Source organism: Panthera leo, chromosome A1, assembly GCF_018350215.1.
Source record: "Panthera leo isolate Ple1 chromosome A1, P.leo_Ple1_pat1.1, whole genome shotgun sequence".
Lineage (NCBI taxonomy): Eukaryota > Metazoa > Chordata > Mammalia > Carnivora > Felidae > Panthera > Panthera leo.
Window position 1 is genome coordinate 234,061,862 of NC_056679.1, and position 27,318 is coordinate 234,089,179.

The following is a 27,318-nucleotide window of genomic DNA, read 5'->3' on the forward strand; positions in this document are numbered from 1 at the left end:
CCCACGCCCCACCCAATTGGGATTACGTTTGCCTCATTTCCTCTTTTCCCCAAACAAATTTTCTTCCTCTGTACCAGGGCACTGAGCTTTGGGGAAGAAAGAGACAGACCCTTCCGTGATGACGTGAACTCACCACGTGGGGGTTGGTAGGTCTTGCCTTTAATCGAAACCCACAGGAATGCTGAGACCAGCAGCCACAGAGGACGCAACGCATCCTTGCTGCGGAACGAGCACCTTAAAGCACCAGCGGCAGGGGTTGCAACGGAGGCGGAATCGCCAGGCTCACCCGGGCAGCACCCGCGGTTGCTTCCACCCTACAGCGCCAGGCGAGGCAATTCTGCTTACAGCCCGAGGGCCGTCCCTGCAAAGCCTGCAACAGTCTCTACGTCCTTTTCAAATGACCTTTCTTCTCCTCTGCATCTGGCCCTGTGGTGAGGCAGGGCAGAGTAAGCATTGCCTTCCCTGACACGGGAGCGGAAACAGGCTGGCTGGGGCGGGGGCGGGGAGCATGGTCACCCCACTAGCAAGTGCCGGGACACGACGGTTCCTACACACCCCTTCCGCATTATCCAACACGTGAAGCAGCAGCTTCCCAGATCCAACCAAACCCCGCCGGACTTTTAGGAACGGGACCAACGTGAACCTCTAATTTACACACGTCTGAATTTAGGGCATCAAGTTGAGCTGTGCAAACCACCTGCTGCTACGGGTCATGACGAAGACCTGAGGCTGTGGCAGCTCCCCCGTCATGTCGGGTGCCTGCGTCCTCATCCGCAAGGGTCGCGCCGCTATGCACCCAGCACCCCGTGGGTGCTCACGCACGCTTCCAGAGGAGCGAACGACCAAGCATGCGGAATTACCGACATCGACCTCAAGGCTGCTTTGTGTCCCAGCTAGAATTCCAAAGCAGAGGTAGTACCCACGTGTCGCCATTTCCCCAAAACGTGTCCCACTCAGTATTTTATACACGTTAGCTCATCTCCGCCTCACCCAGGAGGTGCCCTTGTTCCAACTTTGCAAGTGATCGGGTGGAGAACGAAGGGGCAAAGGACTTCTCCATGGCAGTAGCTGCAGTAAATGACAGGGTCCCCCAACAAGGCCAGCCTATTTCTGGAATTAGAGTTAGAACCCCATGATGCGAAATGTTGGGAAATGGTGCGCTCTGTAAACTATGACTGGATATTCCCAAGACATACCAGCATCCGGTCGGCTCCAAGGATTGTAATAACTCCGCGTAAGCCAGGACATGCCAACCTTACCCGACGTGGATACCCCGTTCCCACCACAACACCCCTTGCCCACACTAGTCGTTAAGAACAGCCCAAGAACCAGTGCTCTGTGCTGGACAGGTGACCTTCATGAAGTCACAGACTGTGGCGGTGGGTGGTGGCTAGAAACATCAGTGAGCACTCAACTTCCATCACAGCTGTCCAATAAGTGTCTTTAATAAGGTGAATGTGTTCAGAAAACCGGAATCTCAAGGTAAAGTCTCTCATGTTCACTGAAAACACCCCTTGCAACACGTTGTCCTGTTTGCGGTCAAAACTTTCGTGGGGGCCTGTCACGGAGCATGCTAACTAGATGTCAGGGGAGTTCGGAGCAAACCATCGATGCGCCCTTTCCCCGCGACACAACGTTGACCCCAGGCATGTTCGCAGTGATGTTTCAAATGGCAGAAGGACAATTTTTTCAACTGAATTTTCCCGGATTTGTTATTTGGGATTTACATTGGCTGGTGTTAAGATCTAAATATACAAATATCAAGCTTATCGTACCTTCATATTTGAGGTGGTAAAAATAATAGTTTGGCTCTGGTTTTGTCTGTCTGCTCTCACGATATTGTTAAGCTTTTCTGTGCCACCAGGATGCAGTGTTCTGCTGACCTCCTTATTTGTAGATGATACAACAGCCTACATAGAAAATCCTAAAGGCTTAGCTGTTTTTTAAACCACTTTATTGACGTATGATTGACATACAAAAAGCCATACATATTTAACGTGCACAATTTGGTGGGTTTCGGATGTGGCTGTTTTTGATGAACCTGATGTGGTAGACAGGTCAGTGCTTTGCAAGCACAAGTGTGCTTCCCAGCTCCCACCACCAGCCCTCGGCCCTGTGGCCAGTGCCAGCCAGTGGACCGGGAGGAGAGGTAAAGCGTGTCCTTCCAGGTGGGGGCAGTTAGGAGCTGATGTGCTGGCCCATACTCGCCCCCTGTCCCTGTGACCTCTGGGGCCACATGCTCTAGACAGACACACTACAAGAAAGGGGGGGCCAAGCCACCCGAGACCGTGTGCAGGAAATGCACGTTCACTGTGTCATGGTGAGATTTCAGGGGATGCTCTGTTGCAGAAAGTAAATCACCACGATGACAAAAACTCTTGACAAATCATTGAAAAAACTTACATGGGACGTTAATGATTCACCAAGAGCAAAGACGAGTAACGAAGAGGTGTTGTCCTCTCTGATATTAGAGTAGGAGGCGGTTCGTAAAGATACTATAGTACCTACACAGGAGCAGGAAGATAAGTGAGTCATGGGGACCTGTTGCAGGATAAAAGGAATAATAAAAGGCAGCAGAAGAGGGCCAGGTGGGTCAGTAGATGGGGCCAAGGAAACATGTTCATGACGCGGAGGGGAATGAAGGTGGACTTCTACGGAAAACAGAGAGAATTCCTGTAAGTTGACAAGAAAAAGCCAGGTAACCAGAAAGCCCAGACAAGGGTAGGGAAAAAATATGAAGAGGTTATTCGAAGAAAAAATCTGAACGGCTGACGAGTTCAGGAGGCAATGTCCAAATGTATTAGCGAGAACTGTACTTTATCATTATTTTTTTTTAATGTTTATTTTTGAGAGAGAGAGAGAGACAGAGTGTGAACAGGGGAGGGGCAGAGAGAGAAGGAGACACAGAATCCAAAGCAGGCTCCAGGCTCCGAGCTGTCAGCACAGAGCCTGACGCAGAACCGCGAGATCATGACCTGAGCTGAAGTTGGATGTTTAACGGACTGAGCTGCCCAGGTGCCCCAAGAACTGTACTTTAAAACAGAGATAAGAAACCACCCAAAACTCAGGATGGAGGATATTGCTGAGGGTGTTTGAGGAGGTGCATGGACTGGTCGGGGAAGCCATTCTGGAAGATTCTGGCAATACCCAGAAAAAGTCAGAATGCTTAGGTTTTATGCCAACAAGACACGCCTGGGCACAGCTCCCAGGAGAATCTGAAAACTCATTCCTAAGACGGCCAGTCTGAGGAGGTGAACTGCAGCATTTACATGAGGATAAGAGCCAGAGAAGCCTGGGGTCTTCCCCCGAGAGGGGATGAGTAAAAGCGGTCGATCACACTGTGCATACAATGTGCGCAGCAGCAAATACAGGCGTGAGAGCAATGAGGAAAAATATAAAGGGTTACATCGGCGGCTCACTAAACCACCGAAAACACATATATGCCCAGAACGTTACACACTTTACAAGGATCCAAGCATCTTAAAGAACATCTACTAAAAGCTGAGGGGTTTCCACAGATTGGGGGGCTGTGGGGAACCCACCTCTCTGCATCTGAGACAAAAGGAAAGTCAATAAAGATGAGGTAGGAGTTCACGTACCTATGTGAACATATACGTACGTACAAGAGTTTGATCGTTTTCCCATCTATCGATAGTAACAGGTTAGAAAACGTGAGGAAAGCAAGGCCCGTTGACACTATCAGCAAATACTCCATGACCCTGGGGCGGGCTGCCTCTACCAATGCCACCACAGTCCCCATCCCTGGCGTTCACGTCCTTTCCCTCGAGGGTGGACGGGACCTGTGACTTATGTCTAAGGAACAGCATAGGGTGAAGTGCTGGGATTCTGTCTAGGCCCCTCTCCTTCTCTCATGAGCTGCCATATTGTGAGCTGCCCCAGGAAGAGGCCTCCGGTCAACTGCCATCAAGGAACCCAACCCTGGCAGCACCACACGAAAGACCTTGGAAGCTGAGCTCCGCCACCTTTTGGCAGCCGCTCGAGGGGAGACCAGAGCCAGACGCGCCCGACCACAGAAACGGTGAGACAAGCACGCGCTTGTTGTCTCAGGCCACCAAATCTCGGGTTGATTTGTTTGGTAGCAATAGACCCCTGACAAAGATTGCTAGGACTCAGTTTGACGGCCAAGTTCCTAAGGAAAATAAGGCAGATTGCAATCCAAGTACAAATGGGCAAAGGACAAAATAAAAAATTCAAACGGCAAAGAAAAAGATCACGTGAAAGATGTGTTACGAACTGAATTTCATTCCCCTCCAATCCGTACATTGAAGCCTTTGTCTCTGCTGTGATTGTATTTGGAGACGGGGTCTGCAAGGAGGCGAGGAAGCTTTAACGAGGTCGCTAGGGTGGGTCCCCAAGCCGGGACGACTCACGTCCTTCTAGGAAGAGGAACAGACTCCAGAGCTGTGAGAAAATACATTGTTTTTTTTTTTAAAATAATTTTTTTAATGTTTATTTATTTTTGAGAGAGACAGAATGTGAGCAGGGGAGGGGCAGAGAGGGAGACACAGAATGTGAAGCAGTCTCCAGGCTCCGAGCTGTCAGCGCAGAGCCTGACGCGAGGCTCGAACTCATGAGCTGCAACATCATGACCTGAGCCGAAGTCAGACGCTTGACAGACTGAGCCACCCAGGTGCCCCAGAAAATACATTGTTGAAGCCGCCCGGGCTGTGGTGTCTGCTTTGGCCACCCAAGCAGTGCTGGTGCACAGAAGCAGACCTATAACTCAGTCCCCAACTAGGACAGCTCGCTCCTCACTGGTGCTATTGTCCTACGATGGCCACTGACCAATGCAGGGCTCACCGGAGTGTCCATGTGCAACGTCTCTCGTGTTCACTTTCACTGCCGAAGGGCATTTGACTCCTACTCAATAAATGCTGCTTAATTGAACCGCATTAGAGCAATCTACTTCCCTAAAAAATCATTATAATCGAGAAGGCAGATCAAAGTCGACAGACACAGAGAAAATCAGTTTCTTTTTCATTTAATTGCTTTTTTTCCCCATCAAATGCACGTAGTGGAAGAAAAAACCCTACAGACCATTTTAATTACAATACCGTGAGAGTCAGAGATAGCCTCCCGAAATTAAAACGTGAACATCTAAGGGTACAGTATGTGAATAAGAAAATTATATAAACACTTTGAATATGCCTTTTTATTTTATAAAAACCCTTGGAATACATATAATAAAGCACCTAGTCTTTTGGTATTTTGGGGGGCCCTGATGTTTGTGAAGTTTACGGAAAAGCCCTCTCATCACGGGACCTCCGGGGTGGGTGGGCATCTGTGGTCGGGCGTGGGCAAGATGCCGAAAGCCAGTGCCAGCTTTGAGTCTGGACGCACGGACATAAGGCGCTCATGACCGGGGAGCCGCAGGGAAGGCTCGGACCACACTGCCACCCTCTGTCAGTGCTGGTGACCCAGCCAGGCTGTTTGCTCCAGAGTCTACACTTCTGGGAAGACAAGGCAGGAGGGGTTAAGGGCGGACCGTAGCTGCACAAGAGGAGAGGCCACGTCTCCACACATCAAGTCTGTTATCTCTGCCAGGAGCCTTCCTGTGGGGGGGACCCCTGCCTGTTCCAGCGTCCTGGATGCAGACAACTGGAGGTATTTGGGCATATTTTAATGGATTCCTCTGCTCTGCAAAGTGCAAACGGCCCTCCCCCAAAACTCCGTGACGGATGTGGTGGACCACCAAAACCCGTGGCACCCTGGTTTCCACCAGTGATCGATAAAATTTACAACTAAGACTTGTTTTCTGACGGAACTGTAAATTCAATGAGTCAAATTACCGTACAAGTGAAACTGAGGGTTTTTGGAAAGCATCCTACATCGAAATCTGATAAGGATATCTAAAATGACAAAAGCAGCTTAAATTTTTTTTAATGTTTACTTATTTATTTATTTGTTTATTTTTGAAAGAGAGAGAGAGAGACAGAGTGCGAGTTGGGGAGGGGCAGAGAGAGAGGGAGACACAGAATCCGAAGCAGGCTCCGGGCTCTGAGCTATCAGCACAGAGCCCAACACGGGGCTCGAACCCACAAACCATGGGATCATGACCTGAGCCGAAGTCGGATGTTCAACCGACTGAGCCACTCAGGTGCCCCATAACTTCTTTTTTTAAAGTTTATTTTGAGAGAGGGAGAGAGAGGAGAGCATGAGCAGGGGAGGGGAAGAGACAGAGAGGGAGAGAGAGAGGGACAGAAGGAGAGAGAGAATCCCAAGCAGTCAGCACAGAGCACAATGTGGGGCTTGAACTCATGAACCATGAGATCATGACCTGAGCCAAAACCAGGAGTCTGACACTTAACTGTCTGAGCCACCCAGGTGCCCCAAAAGTAACTTTTGATCTTAAAAAATGCATCGACTTGGGTGTTCCGCCATAAAAACCAATTGGATTAAAACATATTCACTATCCTTTCGACCTTAGGCTGCCCACTACTGCTGAATTCTAGGACCACCGACCCTCCAGCGGGTGTTGGAAAAAAACCATCAACGGTCTGGTCCTCCTGGATTAGCCACACCACCGATGCCAGCCCCTGCATACCCGGTGTCCTCTCTCTCTGCGGCCCCAGGCAAATGCACGTTCTGGGCCTGGAAGTCCATAGCACAGTCTACACCGACACCCGCTTTGAAAGAAAGGCTCTGTCTGGGGCTCAACTGTGTCCCCAATATGTATGCTGATGTTCTCGCCCCCAGGAGCTCCGAATCTGACTGTATTTGGAGACGGAATCTTTCCCGAAGCGATTAAGGTAAAATGAAGCCATCCGGGTGGGCCCTCGTCCAAGGTGACAGGTGTCCTTGTAAGAAGAGATCAGGACACAGACCGCACAGAGGGACGCCCATGTGAGGACACGGGGAGAAGAGGGCTTTGACAGTCTAGGAGAGGCCTCAGGGGAAACCAAACTCGCCCACACGTAGAGCTCAGAGGTCCGGCCTCCCGAACTGTGAGGAAATAAATGTCTGCTGTTTAAGCCACCTGTCTGTGGTGCCTTGTGATCCCAGCATCCTCTGAATAATAATATAGCCGAATACAGCTCCGACCAGAAAAGTCACAGCTGAATGGAAGGGAGTGGGGAGGGGGGGGGGGAGAGAGAGAAGAGAGGAGAAGGGAAGGAGAGAGGGAGAGAAAGCAGAGAGAGAGGGAGGGAGGGAGAAAGGAGGAAGGGGGAGAGAGGAGGGAGAGAAGGAAGGACAGAGAGGGAGGGAGGGAGAGAGGGAGAGGAGAGACGGGGAAGAGGAGAGAGAGGGAAGGAGAGAGAGGGAGAGGAGAGAGGGGAAGGGAAGGAGAGCGAGAGAGAGGGAAGGAGAGAGAGGGAAGGACAGAGAGGGAGAGGAGAGAGGGGAAGGGAAGGAGAGAGGGAAAGAAGAGAGAGAGGGAGGGAGGGAGAGAGGAAGAGAAAGGAGGAAGGGGGAGAGAGAGGAGGGAGAGAGGGAAGGACAGAGAGGGAGGGAGGGAGAGAGGGAGAAGAGTGCTGGGGGAGAGAGAGAGGGAGAGAGAGGGAAGGAGAGAGAGGGAGAGGAGAGAGGGGGAGAGAGGAGAGAGAGGGAGAGAGAGGGAGTGAATTTACAGTGGCTCGGAAACTTCCAACAGGGACAAGGCCACGAAGAAATGAAGGAAAAGGTGTTTGCGGACAAGTATTCAAATCACACCCTTCACGCTAAAACTGTGTAAAAACCGAACCCCAAACCGGGACACCATCAGTCGGCTGGGAAGTGGAACGGGGTCCCTCCCTCACCGTCTCTTGGAGCCCAGATTCGGCCTCTGTCAGGCGTCTGCCTCGTGCTTTCTGGCAAGTAGGAGGGTGACATTTCAAGGGCACATGATTAAAAACAAAAACAATAAATCTAGTTCTCGTTTGCTAAAACACCGTGACCGGTAGATTTCGCGTTTAGAGAAAAAGAGAAAACACAAGTCATGTGGGATCCACACGGTGCTGGGGGTGAAATTATTTGGGTGCTTAGTGTCAACCGGCAATCGCCTTTTCGATCGAGTGTCGTTTTGTTGCTAAAAACGTCCACTGTCCCGACATTTACAGAGCACTCGACACCTGTAGTCTCTTTGATGATTCAGGATCCTGCAGTACCTGAAGGTCACCGCCTCAGTTATTCTGCCACAGTTGCGGGCTGACAGCCAGCTGCGAGGGCAGGGCTACCTTCGTGGGCCCCACGCGCCCCCACGGAGCCCCACCAAAATGCTCCCCCTGTGGGGAGGTGCTCCCCCTGTGGGGAGGCGCTCCCTTTATGGGGAGATGGTCCCCCTGAGGGGAGGCGCTCCCTTTATGGGGAGATGGTCCCCCTGAGGGGAGGCGCTCCCTTTATGGGGAGATGGTCCCCCTGTGGGGAGGCGCTCCCTTTATGGGGAGATGCTCCCCCTGTGGGGAGGCGCTCCCTTTATGGGGAGATGGTCCCCCTGAGGGGAGGCGCTCCCTTTATGGGGAGATGCTCCCCCTGTGGGGAGGCGCTCCCTTTATGGGGAGATGCTCCCCCTGTGGGGATCACATGGTTCTCCAGGCTGGGAGACAGCAGGGACCCGTGAGGAAGCATGTGCCCCACGAGCGGGGAGCAGGAAGCTCTGGGCTTGCGCAGGGAAGGGAGCTGCTCAGCCAGAGTGCGGGGCAGGGGGAGAGCAGAGGCTGCAAGGAGGAGGTGAGGCGGAGAGGGGCCTGCATGGATGCTGGGATTCCCATGGGGCACTTGGCCTTGGGGTGCTAAGGGGCAAGGCAGCTCCTCCCGGGGCAGCTCGCTGAGTCCTCCCAGGGATGCCGAATGGACTCCTGTTCCAGCGTGTGAGGAGGGGGTGGGGGGCTGAAGGGACCCGCAGACTCACTGCTGAGACACTGAGCCCAGTCTCCCTAGAGTCAGGTGCTCACCGCCCTCCGGCCTCCCTGCTGTCCTGGGGCCTGAGCAGGTGGGGAGCAGAGGGAAGACGGGGGAGCGGAGGGGAGGGCGGGGGGTAGTGGGGAGGACAGGGGAGTGGAGGGAGGGCTACGCTAGGGCCTGAACTGCAGAGGGAGGCCAGTGGTAGTGAGTGGGGAGGTGATAACACAAGAGGCGTGTTAGATAAATGTTCCGCACAGGAGAAACAAAAGAGTTTGAAAACGGGGAAATGATGAGTGGAGACTCCGTTTCCTCTGACGCCCGGTACGGGCTAACTCTGGAAGCGTGTGTAGGTGGCCCATGGTGTGCTGGGAGCTGGTGTTGGGAGACGGGGTCTTGGCCCCCCACGCTGACCCCCAAGCAGGAAGTGAGCTGGCTCCTGTCCTCCGGCTGTGCCGCCCCCCCCCCCCCACCTCTGACTCTGACCTGACTCTGAGACGCTGTGTCCTGGGTCCTTGAGCAGGGCGGGGGGTGGGCACGGAGAAGCATCACAGAGCGCCCCACAGAGCGGGACTGTAGGGGGTGCAGGGTCTCCCATGGGCTTCCCTAGCACCTTCTCCTCCTGGACAGTGGCGGCCAAGGCTGACACCGGTCACGGGACAGCAATTTGGTGAGTTATATCCTGCTAATTTCCCGGTTTTCTGCTATGACGTTAAAATAGCCACTCTTATTTAGACAGAACCTAAGTACTGTCTGCTACTCCGCTTTGCTCTGAAATTTCAGTGTCTTTGTTACGAGTCGAAGAAAACTAAGAAGGCGGTCACGTTTACTGAGTGCCGGATTCTGGCATTGCCCCTCATGGGTCCTGCGTGAGGATGATGTCATTGATCCCTCGGAGGGGTGGCTTCTCCTCAGGACACCAGCACAGGTGGCCCTCAGAGCTCCGAATGCTTCTGGCTGTACCACATAAAAATATCCAGCACAGGCAACAGCCGCCCTCCAGTCCAAATAATCAACGTCCCAAATGTCATTGAGACATTTGACATCCGAAGGGGGGGGACACCTGACGCCTCTGTGTGCACCTGGTGCAGTGCTGTGCAGCCCGCCAGGGAGCCCGGGCCGGAGGCGGCCTTTCCGGACCCGCGGCTGCCAGGAGGGTGCCCGCTCTGAGCTCGGCGGGCGAGCGCGGGCAGGCTGAGCCTGCCTCTTTCCCGGGGACCTGCACACAGTGGCCCTGGCCCAGCTCTACCCGAGAAGGGCGGCCAGCAGTGGCGAGAACCACACGTTCGCGGATGCAACAGTGAAATCAGGTGCTTCCAACGAGGACTCTACGAACAGACAGACAGACAGCGAGTACGTGTGCTGGAAAGTTCTATGGGAATGGGCTGGAAACTACTTCTCATCTTTTTCCATTGACGGGAAAACAACTCACGCCTCTGACCTAGGACTTTTGGAATTTTGTCTGGTGCAGGATTTTCAATCTCCTGTAGCTTTGTTGTTCCCACCGAGGAATTTAAAACCATAATACACGCGAAGAGAATTTGCTTTAAATGGCAAAGAAATGCCAATGTTATCAAAGCTCAAGAAACGTCACTGACATCTTGGTGAGCTCATTCACTACGTCTACTTTTCCCAACCCTGCTTAATTATGTGATTCAACGAATTAAAAAAAAAAAATACCTTAGACTATTCTGGAAAAAGAGTCAGTGTAAAATCACAGCACAAATGTTACGCATAAACCTGGGCTTTGGGAAACCTGTGGATCAAGGCCCAGCTCCTGGCCCCTTGTGGCCTAAGGCCTGAAGCCCACGGACTGTGGGAGGGGGTACTGGCCACACAACAAGCCCACAAGCTTTACAACGTACACCAGCAAGGAGATAGGGTTTGCCTGCGCCGAGCAAACCCCACACTCCTCTTCATCCAAGTGGCTCTTTCTTTTCTCTGCAGTCATTCCCAAACCCGCATTCTTTCCCCAGACTTTCTTCACATTACCGTGTGATAAATTTAACATATGGTACGTGCGTAAGGTTTGCAAGAAATGGGTTTTAAAAGGTTTTAGTCCTCCAACCTCAGCGATGCTTTCTAGAATATTCTGAAATATTTTCTAGGATGCTACCTACCCGTAAGTGTTGTGACTTACTGGCTTCGAAGAACCGCAGAAACTAGCGAGATGCAGGTGATCCCCGCAGGAGATGGGAGAGAAGAAGATGGGATACAAAGTAGCGATATTCATGGGAACAACATAACGGGGAACAGGAAAGGAAGATACTCACTGGCCGGCGACGACTGACCGGCCGACGACGACTGACCGGATGATTCAGAGAATCCTATGTCTGAAAGCAAAGATCGCCTATGAAAAATTCTCCCTTCGGGGCACCTGGGTGGCTTAGTCAGTTAAGTGTCTGTTGATTTCAGCTCTGGTCGTGATCTCATGGTTTGTTAGTTCGAGCCCCACGTCAGCAAGCTCTGCAAGGACAGCGTGGAGCCTGCTTGGGATTTCCCCTCTCTCTCGTTCTCTCTCTCTCTGCCCCACCCCTGCTCATGCTCTCTGTCTCTCAAAATAAATAAATACGTAACTTTAAAAAATTTTTTAAAAAGAAAAATTCTCCTTTCTTATCACTCAAACTATACCTGCCTTATCAGACCAGGTAGCATTACTGAATTATTTTTCTTAAGACCAAACGCATTAGAAAATAATAGCCTTTCCGGGTAGGTGTAGGAGCCTGAATTTTCCTCAACCCTTTAGGCAACTTAATTTAATAGTCCAGTATGGAAGTTTCCACTGAATCTACGGGGCCGGGCCCACCGGGAGGAGGCCCATCGTGTCCTGAGTGCGTGCTGAGTGAGGGCACAGTCCTTTGTCCCTCAAGTCCTAGAGCCACTGCTTTGTGCCGGACCGTCTTCTAATAGTGGCCTCTCACACCCGGATCTTTGACAAGACCTACATGATGATGCTACAAAATGAGACCACACGGAGGGAAGAAGATGCACCTCAGAATTCGAAGTCCCTAGTTCCCGCTGGAGAAGCAGAGGTCTGGTTCAATCCCGTCACGGACGGGCGCCCCAGAAAACAGACACCCGCCTCGCCCCTGCTGGCTGCCAGCCGAGCCCATTGTGCTCCTCGCGCCCGAAGCCCTGCCTGTCTTGGACCTCCGAAAAGCACGCACGTGAATGTGCTCTGACGTGGCAAAGCCACGTGCAAACCACGCTCTGGGCTGGGGGCGCCTGGCCCCCACCGGCCCACCCTGCATCTGCCGGCACCTACTGGTGCCCTCCCGCCCTCCTCCTGCACTCATGCCTCTTAGAGACGGCTGCACCCTTCGTGTACCTCCTCCTGTGTCCGGGTTTGAGGGTCTCTCCCGATTGGGTGCTGATGCACACCCACTTCTGAGGTGGCACCACGGATCCCTTCGTCCACAGGCCTTAAAAGTTCAACAGTGTGGCCTGCCCTTGTGCCGTTTATGGCCTCGTCAAGGGCGATGACGTCGAGGGCTGCCTGACAGCAGGCGCACAGCCCGCTGGGCTCGACCTTCCCAGCAAAGCCTGCAGAGCCCAAGGCTTATCTGAACAGGGGACCAGCAAGCCCCAGAGACTCAGGGCTGTGCGGTCAGGGTCAAGGTGCAGACTGAAGTCCTTTAATATTTTTCTTAGGCTAGGGTGACTGAAATGATGTCAACCAAAAGATCTGATAACAGCTAGATAGTCTGCAGGAGAGAAAAAGAGACTCAAATGCGAAAACTCAGTCTGAGCAACGGTGAGTAGAACTGTTTCTTTTCTTTTTTAATATTTTTGTATATTTTTGAGAGACAGAGAGAGAGTGAGGGAGGGGCAGAGAGAGAGGGAGACACAGAATCCGAAGCAGGCTCCAGGCTCTGAGCTGTCAGCACAGAGCCCCATGCAGAGTTCGAACCCACAGACGGTGAGATCATGACCTGAGCCGAAGTCGGACGCTTAACCGACTGAGCCACCCAGACGCCCCAGAACTGTTTCCATTTGCTGGCTATGATGCTGAAAACATCACCCACCGGAAGAGGCAGCTATGGCCCCAGCCACTGACGCCGGTCAACCGATTTAGATGTTACAAACTCCAACTTCACGTACAAGAGAACACCCCTCCCTAGGCTGCTGGGCCCAACGGGCTGAGAAACACGAGGGCAGAGGATGCTTGAGCCTCTCATGACCTCAGAGGTTGAGTTTCAGATTTCAGTATGGCTCAACTGTGGGAAAATCACCACTCAGCCTATACACGCCAGAGGATCAGTGAACTCTAGGCCACCCCCTCTCCTCGTGGGAATGTTGCTCCCACCCACCCGAGTCTTAGGATTTGCACGGACCCTGGAGGCATCCAGGCACTCTCCAAGCAAACGCGGGAAGACCGGCCCTAGGTGTGGGGCCTGAGCTCAGGGTCCTAATGGAATGTGAGGCAGGAGCTGGTGTTCACTTTGATTAGCCTCCAATTGTCACAACGTCACGTATCAGCTCCCAGGTGTTCCTGAGAAAATGAAGGAAGTCCTACAGGTTGGAGCTTTCAACTAGATCTCCCTTGAATTCCACTCAAGGAAAGGACTTTCCTGGAGGTACTAGAAAGGCAATACCCGGGGCGTCTGGGTGGCTCAGTCGGTTAAGCGTCTGACTTCGGCTCAGGTCACGATCTCACGGTCTGTGAGTTCGAGCCCCGCGTCGGGCTCTGTGCTGACAGCTCAGAGCCTGGAGCCTGTTTCAGATTCTGTGTCTCCCTCTCTCTCTCTGACCCTCCCCCGTTCATGCTCTGTCTCTCTCTGTCTCAAAAATAAATAAACATTAAAAAAAAAAAAAAAAAAAAAGAAAGGCAATACCCGACCACAGTGAAATTCTCTTGACACTGGACTGAGACAATCCGGGTGATTATTTGGTTTCTAAGCCAGGTCTTCATCTTAAAAGAAAATGGTAACCCCAAAGTGTCCCAGTTATCATATTCCATAATGAATCAAAGCATCTCAGCCATAGTTAATGGCTAAACAAAGCCATTTGGTGTGCGCGGAGATAGGGTAAAAGTAAACATATTCAGTAACAATATTCTCACACGTAATTTTCTGACTTAGCAGCAGCAAAGAAAATTAAGCTAATGTAAAGATACGCTAACAAATAGGATTCCTGAGAGAGCAAAGTTGTAAAGGTGAAAAATAGCCTCTGATCTGTGGCTGGACTATACAGAGTCACGGTTACTATCAGAAACCAGATCCTGGCAAAGTACAAGGACTTGACAATGCAAAGCCAACAGAGGCAGTGACACAGTAAGAGGCAACGGCTCCGAGGGGAAAAAAGACAGGCTACCCTGAGACTTTTGTGAGTATTTGTAAAATCGTGGTCAGATATGAAAAAATTCGAGCCAACTGGATGTCAACATAGCCCTGAAATGCTAACAGCTATGAAAGCTTATCCCTTCGTGTAATGGATTTAAACGTGAGTCAGTTCTGGGTCTTTGGTGACAGTTTCCTTGTGTGTTTATTTCACTGCCTACTCTACTTCTTCGAAAGAAGGAACATCTATTGATGGCCCCCTCTGTGCGTGGCACTTGGAACATCACTTCCTTTGGGTCACGATTCACCTGTGGAATGGGATTACACTTTCCATCTTCGGGTGAGGTCCCTGAGGCTCAAGGAGGTGGCCACCTGCCCAGCAGGGAAGGAGGTTCCGGAAGACGGATGGTATCAGAGCCCTTCCCTCACCTTGATGTCCACGGCTTTATCCCAACAGGACGATGGGAGAGCTGACTGTATGTTGGGACTTCTAAGCCTCATTCCCAGTGGTTCTGGCCACGAGCTGCATGATACACCTGTAGAGCTTTCCCAAGACAGCCGTCAACACTGACAGCCACGAACTACCTGGAGTTCTTAACTGGGGCCACGTATCCATGAGGGTACAAGGGTACAGAAGCTTGGATGGAAAACATGCCTTTATTTTCACTACCTCCTAACTGCCACTCAGGACATCGTTTAATTAGGATGGGAGGTAACAAACCACAGCCTTGACTCTGTCACCAACAGAAATTGAGATAAAAAAACCAAAATCACGTTACCTTTGGAATAGATATCTTGAAATGCCGTTAGTTACTACCTCCAATTAGAGGAGTCATCAGATCTGTCTTTAGATTTCCATATTAAACATGTTCATAAAGAGGTGCTTCTTAATTTCTATTTTAGTCCATCACTTTTAAAAATGTGGTAATTGTACTTAAATGTAATTGATTTCCTTTGAAATCCTATGAATTTTCTTTTGTGCATTAAAAAAATTGCCCCGAGGAGGGGTCCACAGGCCTCCCCAGATGCCAAGGGACCGTGCAGTCCTCAAGGTGGCCTTGTCAGGGTCAGAGGTGGCAGAAAGGGCTCCTGGGGGCTCCAGTTCTTCTCCGATGGATCTGGGAGAATAACCAATCTCTCCTAACCACAGAAAGGCAGATGCCAGGATCCCCCTTTAAATAAAATAACTTAAAAAAAAATCATCCTAATTCAATCCAGCAGAGTTCAAACTCACGTTTTGTTTTTTTTTTTAGATTAGTTTGATTTATGAATTATAATAATTTCCTTTAAGCTTTAAATAATTTTACTGGTTGATCCTACTGTTGGAGAAACTGTTTTCGAAGAGCTCAGATTATGATGTTTCCTAATATACACTGCACACGTGATCAAAGAATAAACGAGCAGATCTGTGAGCCGGGGGATCTCTGCGGCCACTCTGGGCGGCTTCCTTCTGGGCTGGTGGAGGCCACTTCCCCAGGACCCTAACCCGTGTGATATGCTTCCCACCCCCGTCCCCGCCCCAGAGGGCCTGGAGGGGGCTCTCAGCCCAGGGACGTGTTCTCTGCATGCAAAGAAGCTTCCCTGAGAAACAGCCCCCTTGCACAAAGTGAGATTAAAGAAATGATTAATTTAGTAGTTTGATAACTTTTTAAAAAGTTTTACATTTTAAAGGCTTGTAATATTCCACTAGTTACAATTAATTTAAGCTTGTAACAAGATTCAGTTCCCAGTTTCTTCCATAATATTTCTCCTTTTCCCTGGCCTGGAAATAGAGTGAATTAGTGGATGTCATTATTGTGAAGGACCTCAACCCAGATTACTCCTTGCAGCAATTAATATTTATTTTGTACATTTACAACCAATTCCTGACTGGTGTCTCCTGGGGAGCAAAATGGGCACCCAGCCTGACACTCAAAATTCACCCTAATTCATATGTGTCAACAAGGTAAAAATAATTGTTTTAATAATTACGTGCGCGAAATGTCCCAATTTGTAAAATGGTAAAGGCTGCTTTTTATTATAACCCACAAATAATCAATTCTGCTACTCCATATTCTGATTTCTGGAAATGTATGATCTTCAAGATCAAAAGACAGAAAGCACCACCTTGATATTTTTCTGGAAATGTTTGCTTCGATTTCCAAGTAAGCTGAACACATTTCAATCCAAAGTGCAGTCGAATCCATTATAAGATAGTATTTCCTTACCTCTCTCATCAAAGAACTTTTAATTAAAAAAACATCTTGGGACTGCTTGCCAAATATTGTGATGGAGAAATGGCATTTTCCAGAACTTATTTTTAAAGTGGTAATTTTTTGGGGCGCCTGGGTGGCTCAGTCGGTTAAGCGGCCGACTTCAGCTCAGGTCATGATCTCACGGTCTGTGAGTTCAAGCCCTGCATCGGGCTCTGTGCTGACAGCTCAGAGCCCAGAGCCCATTTCAGATTCTGTGTCTCCCTCTCTCTCTGACCCTCCCCTGTTCATGCTCTGTCTCTCTCTGTCTCAAAAATAAATAAACGTTAAAAAAAAAATTAAAAAAAAAATAAAAATAAAGTGGTAATTTTTTAAACCGGAGTGGCAATTATGTTCCAAAAGCATTTCTTTCTCGGGTTTTTCAGAAATTTTAAAATGCCTTTCCTTTTTCTGTGTAGAAGGAAGGCAACAAAGATGGTCTTTCTCCTACAGTTTTGAAAGATGTAAAACATTCTCCTATTTCAGACAATTCGTACCGTGAGCGTATTTGGACCAACTTTGCTGGTAATTCAGTAGATTGGATACGTTATCCCTCCCTCGTGGATCAATTCTGAGCGTTGTAGCAAAACCAAGCTTGGTATCATTGCAAAAGCGTCTCTAAAAGGTGCACAGGGACCCATGGGGGACGACCAAACTGCACGTGTCACTTGGCCGGGATGGCTCCCACTTGCCAACCCAACAGCTCACTGAAAGCTGGCGGTCCTGGCACTGGACTACCTGATGCCAACTCAGCTTTCCCCTTCACTCGCCATCTGCCTTAGGCACAGGTTCAACCTCAGCGAGCCTCAGTCTCCTCCTCTGTAAAATGGGAAGAACAAATAGCACCTGACTCATGGGCTGTTGCAAGGATTTAATCCGATGGCCAACACAAGGCATCTGCACGGCAGCCTGTCCATGGTAAGCAGCCAACACACGTTCACCTCCTGTTGTGTTGCAAACAGGGGCAAAGCGAAAGGACTGTGATGTCTGCTGAGATAAGCACGTTGCGTGATGAACGATTTATTTGGCGCGCACGATGTGTCTGGTATCGTGCAATGGGAGTAATACGTAAATGCAGTCTAGCAGGATAAGAACAGAAATGAGTGCCTTCCAGAAAGTGTGAGTGCCTCGGAAGAGGGTTTTTTGCAGAGGAATTGGAGCATCGGGGTCGGCTGGACCTCACCTGGTGAATGTCGGGGGGGGAGGGGGGGCGCGGCCCAGGAGCCAAGCAAGGATGTATAGGACCAGCAGCTGGGGCTGGGAGAGGCTGGTGGAGGACAGACCTCTAGGAGGCCACAGCAGGTGGGGAGGGTTTGAGGGGTATTCCGTAAGGGGCGTCATGAAGGGCGCGGGAGACAGGCCTACATCTTGGGGGAGCCAGGGAGGCGGCAGCAGGGAGGAAGGACGGGGACAGAGAGGCTGGACGGAGCATTGCAGGGGTCCAAGCAGGAGATGACAAGCATCTAATGAGGCAGGAGCGCAGGGAGGAGAAGAAAAGGCAGGCGGGAAAACACGAAAGGCAGAGTCCCAGCTCTCTGCTCCCTGCCCACGCCCAAGCCTGCGGCTGGGGAAGGGGCTCGTCAGGTGACTTCTCGGCTCCCACAGCCACGCCCTGCTCTCCATTTCCCATCCTTTGCCACCTGTTAGGTCCCAAATCTGCTTCTTCCCCCGACTTTCTCAGTCTGGGGTCCTGGGTCCCCCGACACTGCTTTCTCCCTCCTAGACTCACTGAAGTGGCCGGCCAGGAGGAGGACCAGGGATGACATGAAGAATGGGGAAGGGAAGCCTTGGGGACACCAAGAGTGACGTAGCTGCCATGGCCAAGTCAAGGTAGACCCTCAGTAGGTGGGTGCTGAGTGAACAAATGAATGAAGTATGATGATGAAAAATGAGCAAACAGTCCTTTTAGCTTGCTGACTTACTGGGTAGGGAAGCGTAGACGTTACTGGAAACATTTCTGCCGTTACAACGACTCCTTTGTGTGTTTTGGGAATGCCTGATTGTCCCATTTACGGGCAATGAAACAGCATTCAGGAAAGCAGCGAGCCTGAGTGTTAGAGTCCCACCCACCTGTAGGGGACAATGCTCCTTCTGAGAACATCACACAGAACGTTCGAAGATCCCACTGACCCCAGGACCCCACCTCTCCCACATCCCCAGGGCACACATGGGCCACTGCCAGATGTCAGGGCCATGGATACACAACAAAGGGGCGCTTATCCAAACAGCAACCAAGGTATGACTGTGGGGCTGCCTGACACGCCAAAGGCCAACGTGAATGGGTTTGTCATTGTCCCCACTGGGTACTTCTCCGTGGCAGGCACTCGACGCGTGTCTTAGGCACCACTGTATGCCCGGTAACTGTCTAGTACATAGTAGGCACTCAATACCTGTGTCATGGGAACTGGTTGATTCCTACTAGTTACTTCTGGGTAGTCCGAGTGCCTGAGCCCTCACGGCTGTGTCTAATGGGTCAGTGAACTCTCTCGAGCACACTTCCTTTTCCAGGGGCCATGTTCCCCTCGGTTTAGGGAGGAAGGACGTGGTTTTATGATGGCCTCCTCTACAAGAGGAGGGCTCCCAGGGGGCTCAGCCAGGGCGGACACAGGACAGTGAGTCCAACAAGGCAGGAGGGGAGAAGGTAAGACAGTTACCTCCACGGCCACGGACACTCCTGCTGTGGCCACTGGTAGGGAAATGCACGTGGACAAGGTGAGCAACTCGTGGCCCAGGGTGGCTTTTTCAATCCTGGCCACATATTAGAATCACCTTGGAGTTTTTCCAAGCCGTCCCCAGGGCCTGATCCTGAGGGGAGGGCTCCGGCACCAGAATCCTTGAAAGCCTCCCAGGGCATCCAATTTACCGAGGGAGCTGAGAACCACTGGCAGAGAAGAATGAAGCCCCACCTGCCCCCCTCCCTCTTTCTCGCCTCCCCATTACCTTATCAACCTGGCAAAGATCTCAGGTTCACGAGATCGGAAATGTGGCTCAAAGGACCCACTCTTAGTGGCTGCTTTAAAAACCAAACAAAACATGGAAGCCCTCTCGGAGGGTTTGTTAGCTGTCCCCAACGTACTGCTACCGAGGCCGCCTTACTTCTAAGCGTGGATTCTCACACGCCTGTCCCTAGGGATGAAAAAGGGCAGAGCTCTGGGTTGTGGGCCTCCGGCTTCAAAACAAACTTCGAATTGTTGTTACTTGTTGGCATTTTCCATCAACGAACGAAACCCCCCCAAAATTATCCTGTCCCTTAACGAGAAACACAGACCTGTCACATCCCTTCCCACAAGTCAGAAGCGTGCACAGAAACGCATTTACATTCTCTTCCTGCAAATTCAGATTCTCAAAAGTCCACAACTCAGGGTAAAGTGAGTCACTACTATTCTTAACTGCACCATCAGCCACGGCGCTGTGCACTCGCCAGGGATCCAGCTATGGGAGCCCGCCAACTTGGCATAGGGCTATTTTTAGGATACAGAGTCCCGTCTGTGTCCTCCTGCCCGTCCTACTTGATATCGGAACAAGCTATTTTTTCTTCAAACGGCCAAGCACATGGCTACCTCAAGCTGCAGAGTCATCCTGGGTGGGCAATTATCTCCGTCACCTACACTCGGCACAGGACAAAACGACAGAGTGACTCATTAGCACTCCCCACCAATCCATGCTGCTCGTGAACCCGTGGCTTTACCCGCCCCCTGGTTATCACTGTTTACACTCTACATACATACCCCCCCCCAGCCCCCACTACTTCCCCCTATAAGGGCTACTGGCTCTATCCCAAGGTGGCCCTCCCGGGCCCTCCTCAGTGTGGCCTTGCGTTCACAGGAATCGGCCTCACCTACATTACTCTGCAAACCAGTAAAAGCCTCTAGAGACACGAGGTTGAACTGGTTATAAAATCCCCATTTGGGCTTGTTCTGGGTTGCTATCATGACCCTACACAATTCCCATACTGACTCCTAATCCCAGGCACCTCGGAATGTGACTGTGTTTGGAGACAGGGTCTTTACAGAGGCAATCAAAGCCATCTGATGTCGTTAGGGTGGGCTCTCAGCCAATGTGACTGGTGTCCTTACGAAACGAGGACACAGATGTACACGGTGGGAGGAGCACGTGAAGACATAGGGAGAAGTCCGAGAGCCACGGAGAGCGGCCTGGAAAGTCTCCCACGCGGCCCCAGGAGAACCCCACCCTGCTCACACCTGATTTCAGACGTCTGCCTTCCAGAACGGCCAATGTCTGTTGTTCAGCGCCACCCTGCCCCCCCCCCCCCACCGCCCCGCAGTCCACGGTGCTTCCTGACAGCTGCCTGGCCAACAGTATAGGGCTTCAAACCCCGTGTGTTGATTACACCAGCTTAGAAACCACAGCACTTTAGGACCCAAAGAAACGGTGGTTGATCTTTATCACTCTTTCTGAGAAGACCTGGAGATTTTGCGGCCATACGTCAAACGCTATTCCAAGACTCCGCACTTCAGAAGAAGTTCTGAAGAAGGCTGTATTTGTGTGCGTGTGTGCGTGCACACACACAATTCGCAGTGGCACGATGCAGAGAGCTTTAAGTCCTAAGGTCGAGCTCAGAGATGCCCTGGATCATCGAACCGCTGAATTGCAGGGCGCTTTACTGTATTCACCACGTTCCGACAAGTGGAGACACCTGCCAGCTTCCTTTGTTCGAAGAGCCCAGAAACTAACTCTGTTAGGCAAACATCACTGTCCTGGAATCGCTTCCCAGCTTGTGGTTCAAACACGAAGATCTGAGGCCGTGTCAGTCCCGCTGTTCTCATTCTTCTGCGGACGCCTGCCTGGGTATTCTGTTCTCTGCGGCCACAAACGATTATCACGCGGGTCACACCCAGCAGACCGCTGCCTGGAGGAGACGGCCAGGTGCTTAGACGGCCCCCAGTCGGACTCTGCCAGTCGTGACAGCCTTCACTACCGAGGATCCTCGGTTTCCAGAGCTTTGCCAATCATCGCGAGAATTGGAACAGGAGGTATCGACTTCCCCCGACTGTGCCGAGCTACGGTCTCCTCACCTGTACGGGGACCATGGAAACACTAGTGCCAACTGAGGTGACGCAGCCTAAGTGTGAGCTGGCCCGGGGCTTAGCACAGAGCACCCCGTGAGGTTAGCTGCTGCTATTATCCTGAGCATCGCCTGCACGTTGGGCTGAGCTGTGTGGTTGGCTCTGGGAAAACAGAGGAGGAGTAAGGAACAGTCTTTGAAGTGCCATCTGGTTCCCTGCCCCTGGCAATGTCGAAGTGACTGGAAAAGGGGACACTCGGGAGGCAAAGTGATGTGCAAGCAGAACGCTGAGTTAGAGCCTCCTCAAACGGCTTTTGGGGACCCTTCTGCCCCAACGACTGCCAGGAGAGGGTCTCTATCGATCATTTAGTGATCCCAGGCTCCAAACCTGGTGTGTGAGCCAGGGAACTCCGAGTCGCTTCCCGACCAGGGCCCTCCAACGCTGGTGCTAGTGAGCCTAGGTCTCCAGAGTCTGTACTCGGAAAGCTTGGCAAGGGGAGTCTTGTGTGTGAGGCCACCTGCTAGGTCTCACGCGGCAATGAACTTCCGGACCGTCTTACAGCTTCTGAAGGTCACAAATCCTACCCTGGAGCCAGGGAGCGTCTCTTTTGGTTCGGTAAATGATAAAGGATATAAATTATGATCCAACATTTTCATCCGTTCACTTTAAAAGTTTGGAAATTTTCCACTTCATTGCGGAAAACCAAAAGAATTACTGAAAATGTCTCCATTCGGTCAGAACAAGGCTTAGTTATAGACAATAAGCAAGCAGGGCATGTGTCTCACTGTGTCTGCATAGAACACATCCTACAAGAAATGCACATCGATTTCACTTAAAACCACCACAATCCATAAAGCAGCACGCAAGACATCGGATAACGCGGGCCAACTAGGTAGAGGTCTCGTGACACGACTGAATTTATCGTATCCTGGGATAACCCCGAGCTTTTTATTTTATGCTCAAAACCGTTCAGCAAACCTTTTCTTCACACTCCCGATGGAACCTTTAAAAGTGTCTTACGGTTTCTCCAAAGGTGCAGAAACAAAGCCAACTTAGTACACCCTCGATTTGGAAAGTTAAGCTGAGCAGTTATGCAAGTGGGAAAAAAGCCTTTCTTAACTTTGTCTCTTAAGACACACGAATCCAAAAAAGGAATGGCAACAGAGAGGAGGATTTAACTAGAGTAGAACGGTCCTTTCCTCTAAACTAATTATTGGTTCGGCCGTCCTGGCTGTCTTCGAATACCTCATCAGGTGTTTTGATGGCTTTGCCAAAGCCTGTTACCTTTCACCACGGAAAGAGTATTTGCACCGAGCAGTCTGTAAGCAGGGACCTCGAAACGGAAAGGCACACTAATGTTCAGGTCCCTGAAACACTGTTAGAATCCTTTTCCGCACAGGATCTTGAAACATCATGGCTTCATTTCTCCTATTTGTATGTTGCATTCTGAATAGCTGAAGTGAATCCCCCTTTGGTGTCTTTTCGGGTGTTGAAGCCAGCACAGACAAGGCAAAGGTGTTGAGCTGGTGATTTGATACATTGCCGTGTTCTTGCCTTTAGTTCAGGTATTTTACACACTAGAACTTAGAATGGATAGGAATACAACAGGTTTGGTGGAGGGCCCTGACTTCAATTAAGTGAGGTTTGAAATTAATCAGTAAAAATGTTGACAATTATTTTCAACAATGAAAGCAATAATCTTGCAACTTGCAAACTGTGTGTAAGGCTCAATTTGGTCATGAAGGGAAGGAACGTATACCCAAGGAACTTTAAGAGAAGTGCACGGGCATCGATGCAATTATTATGCACAACATTAATTTAAACGTGGAAACCACTTAATTTACAAAGATGTATCTCTTTTTAAGAAACGTCCTCACTTCCCATTTGAAATCTTTATTTTCTTGCACCTTTCAAAATGCAGGCTGTGGTCCAAGGGACCTCTAGGATCTCTTCCAAACCTAAAATGTCATGATTCTGTGGCTCTATAAGATGACATTCCTCTTCCCCTGATCCCCAAAGTCATCTCACCGTGGAGAATGAAAGTAAAGACTTCCAGAAAGTTCTGATTCACAATGATTTAAGAAACAGATAACAAAGGCCTTTTTTTTTTTTTTTTTTTTGCAGAATATTCTTCCACATCATTTGTATAAATTCTGTTGGAAAAATAAACTAAGGTGACCCCTCCCCCCACCCGCCCCACTCCTGTGGCTTGTATTTAAATCCCAGGCACCTTACATCAGAGCCAGCGCTGAACGGAAAGGAGTCAGTATGAACCTCTGACACGAAAGCATTACACCTCTCTCAGTTAAAGATGTCTCTCCAGAGCTGTCATATGCATCCTTTTCCTAACTCAGGAAATAAGTGGAACCGAATGAATCCCAGAAAAGACAGACCGGCAGGATGGTTACTTGGTAACAACAGACTAGGGGCAAGCAGGAAGTGCTCCTCCACTGGAGTCAGGACGCTATTTGAGTAGACTCCCAGGGGCTCTACCTCTGGTGAACTTGGCAGTGAACAAGCATTATTTGATTAGTGTGAAAAGATCCTGCCGTGAAAGGGACAGAGGCAGGTGACAGAGGACTGATGGTTTCTGATATGCTGGCTGTAGAATGAGCAAATCGAGGTCATTCGGGGTCTTCTAAACGAAACAACGATTCTCCATAATCTACAACTGCCCATACAAAAATACGGTCTTATCAACTGCTTCATATTGATTCGGGAAAATATCAATCAACTCGAGCATCATCAAGAGCATGCAGGGTGGCAAGATAAAACCATCATGCCCCTGTCTGGAGCCAGGTGGGAACACAGTTCAGAGAAGACGCATTCATTCTTTGCTCTGGGGTCCTCAGGCATGGAGCTGCCCGCCCCTACCCGCTGGGGGAGTTCACTACTTAGTTAAAAATCTTTAGCCCTGAGAAAGGATTGAACTTGCAGAGGCACGAGGAAACCCAGGGAAGAAACAGGTCTCGGAGAGACCCGGACCTTGAACACCTGCCCCAGAGGTGATGGTTCCGGGAAGGGGCAGGTAGGTGCCAGGCATTTCCTTGACAGAGTCTGGCCTTGGCACTTAAGGAACCACTCAAACCACACCTCGGCTGCTCCAGTGAAATTTCTCAAGAGCAGTATTTTCACCTCTGCTCTAGATGCCTGTCAGAAGGAGCCGGCAGAGCAGGGCTATAGGTTCACCAGCAGGCCAGCCCTCTGCAGGGCACCCCACACCCCTGCGGAGCACCCACCTGAGATGCTGCTGAGAAGATGTGTGTGTGTGTGTGTGTGTGTGTGTGTGTGTGTTGGGGGCAGAGCAGGGCGTTCAGGTCGTGAGGTACCCCTAAAGTTCCACCTTCAGGAGATTATGGGGTTTCCGAGAAGGGGAGAAACAGATGGGGGGAAGGGAGTGAGAGGGGTCAGGGAGATGGAGGGGGGCTGGGAAGGAGGAAAGGGGGAGAAGGAGTAGGAGATGCGGCCTATGCACCGGGGCAAAGGGGGCAGGAGAGAGGTGGATGCGGAGTGGAGAAGGCCGCCAAGGGCAGGGGGCGGAGGGGTGGGGCGCGAGGGGCGACGGGGAGGGGTGAGGCGCAGCAGAAACGGGGTGGGGGGTGGACGGAGAAAGGGAGCCGAGCCCCGGGCACGGGGGCGGGGGCGGGGAAGCGGGACGCAGGACGAACGGTGGTGGCGAGACGCGCAGAGCGAGCGAGCGAACGAGCGCGCGCGAGCGCCCGCGGAGACCGGAGACCCGGAGGGACGGCGCTGGGCCCCCGCAGCGTCGCCCCGTCGGAGGCGGGTCTGGAAGCGGCCGCCCGGCGCCCCGCGCCCCCGCCCTCCCCGCCGGCCCGCCCGCCTTACCTGGCCCTTGACCAGGCTGGCGGCGAACTGGCGCATGACGGCCTCCACGGTGTAGGCGCTGGACCAGCCGCGCGGCGTGAGCAGCTCCATGCAGATGGCGCCGCCGTCCAGCACGTAGCCGTTCTCCAGGCGCGGGCTGAGCACCCGCATGAAGGGCGGCGAGAAGGGGAAGTTGTCGGGGAAGGTGAGGTTGAGCAGGATGAACTCGGTGTTGGTCTCCTTCATGTCCTGCCACAGCACCGAGTCCTTGTCTACCTGGTGCAGCTTCACGTTCCAGTCGAAGAGGCTCTCGTCCACCAGCTCCACCGAGATGAAGCGGTCGCTGAGGCGCGCGATGTCCTGCAGCTCCTTCATGAGCCGCCGGCTGCGCACCTGCGTGCAGTGCTGCTGGCGCGCCGCGGGCACCAGGCTGCCGCCCGCCGTCGCCGCCGCCGCCGCCGCCGCCGCCGCCGGGCCCGGCCCCGCCCTGGCGCCCGCCGCCCGCTCCCGGGGGCCCCCGGCGCCCGCCGCCCCCGCCGCCCCCGCGGCCGGCTGCGGCGGCTTGTCGCGCGGGGCCGGCTCCGCCGCGCGCTTGCCCTTGCCCTTGCCGGGCCCGGGGCTCGCGTCGCCCGCGCCCCCGGGGTGCTGCTGCTGCTGCTGCTGCTGCTGCTGCTGCTTGTGGCCGCCGCTCTTGGCGCCGCCCTTGCCGCGCAGCGACGCGCTCTGCTGGCCGCCGCCGCCGCCGCGGTGGTTGTGGTGGTGCTTGGGGTCCTCGGTGTCCCGGTTGTGCAGGCGGATGAGCCCGATTTTGCGGAGCAGCGTGGCCATTTTAGGCTCGGCGCCGGCGGGGGGCTCCCCTCGGCTCCTGCCCCCGGGGCCGGAGAGTCGGGGCGCGGGGGGCGCGGGGCGGCGGCGACGGACGAGCGCTCAGCGGGGCGCGGCGCGGGCCACCCCCGGCGCCGGCGGCCGTGGCGCAGCCGAGTGGGCAGCACGCGCGCTCGCCGGCCGCGGTGTCGCCGCTGTCATATGACGGGGCCCGCTCCGGCTCGGGCTCCGGCCGCCAGGCGAGGGGAGGCGTGGAGGGGACGCGGCAGCGGCTGGTCGTCCCCCCCGCCCCCTTCCCCGGCCGGTCCCTGGGCGCAGCCCCCGGGAGCCCGGCGTCCGCGGTCCTTTGTGCGCGGCCGCGGCCGGACCGGCCTGGAGTCCGAGCGCCGCGCCGGGGCGCGCAGAGCCGGCCGCAGCGCCCCGGAGGCAGCTAGGTGGCCGCGGGCTCGCGCCGTGCGCGCCCGCCGGACCGTGCCGCGCTGGCGGCTACCGCGGGGCCCCGGCCGTTGCCGCTCGCGTCGCCGCCGCCGCTGCGGCTGCTGACATTGCAGAGGCGGCTGCTCGGTCTGAGCCGAGCGCGGCGCGGAGGGGGCGGCCCTGCCGGCCGGGGGGGGGGGGGGGGCGCGCGGGGCGGAGCCGCGGGCTTGCCTGCGCCGAGCCGCCCCCGCCGCCCGCCCGCCGCCCGGCTCCCGCGGCGACACGCCACGGCCGCTGGGGGGAGACAGCGGCGCGCGGCGGGCTGGCCGGGCGCCGGGCGGCGGGGCAGCGGCGCGGGGCCGAGCGGCCCGCGGAAGCCGGGCGACGGCGGACAGCGGCGGGAGAGGGGACGCGCGCGCGCGCCCGCGGGGGTCGCGGGGGGGTGGGGGCGGGGGCTCAGGGGCCTTCGGCCCGGGATGCGGGCTCGCCGCCGCCGCCCCCCGGGCGCGAGCCCCCGACCTCGCTTAACCTCGTTAGCGCAATCCGGAGGGGAAGGGGTGTCGGGGAAGGGTAGAAAGCAACCTGTTTTATTGGTCGCCTCGGACCAGATGGAGCCCAGTGTCCCACACAGCAGTCCCCGGCCGGCGGAGGCGGAGACTGGGGGACAGGCGGCGGGGACGCTTTCATGCAGACTGACCGAATGAAGGATCGGGGCCTGGCGGGGACGATGCGGGAAGCGTGCCCGCCGCAACCCCCCTAAAGACTAGCCCCCCTCCCCCGCGCCCCGAGTCACGACTTTAAAGGGTGAACGTTACGCAGAGTCACCCCCACCGGCCGGCCTGGCCTCCCTCCTGTCCGCCACTCCAGAGGGTTCTG

At 53.2% G+C, this 27,318-nt stretch overlaps 1 protein-coding gene across 1 annotated transcript in view; it reads right to left on the minus strand.

Moving 5' to 3' along the window:
* Positions 1-26,047, minus strand: part of UBE2QL1 (ubiquitin conjugating enzyme E2 Q family like 1) — a 39,946-nt gene extending 13,899 nt beyond the window's left edge. Inside the window, exon 1 of the mRNA XM_042908383.1 lies at positions 25,222-26,047. Coding sequence (XP_042764317.1) covers positions 25,222-26,028 — 807 coding nt within the window. The 5' untranslated portion in view covers positions 26,029-26,047. The remainder of the gene's footprint in view (positions 1-25,221) is intronic.
* Positions 26,048-27,318: the final 1,271 nt, after the last annotated feature.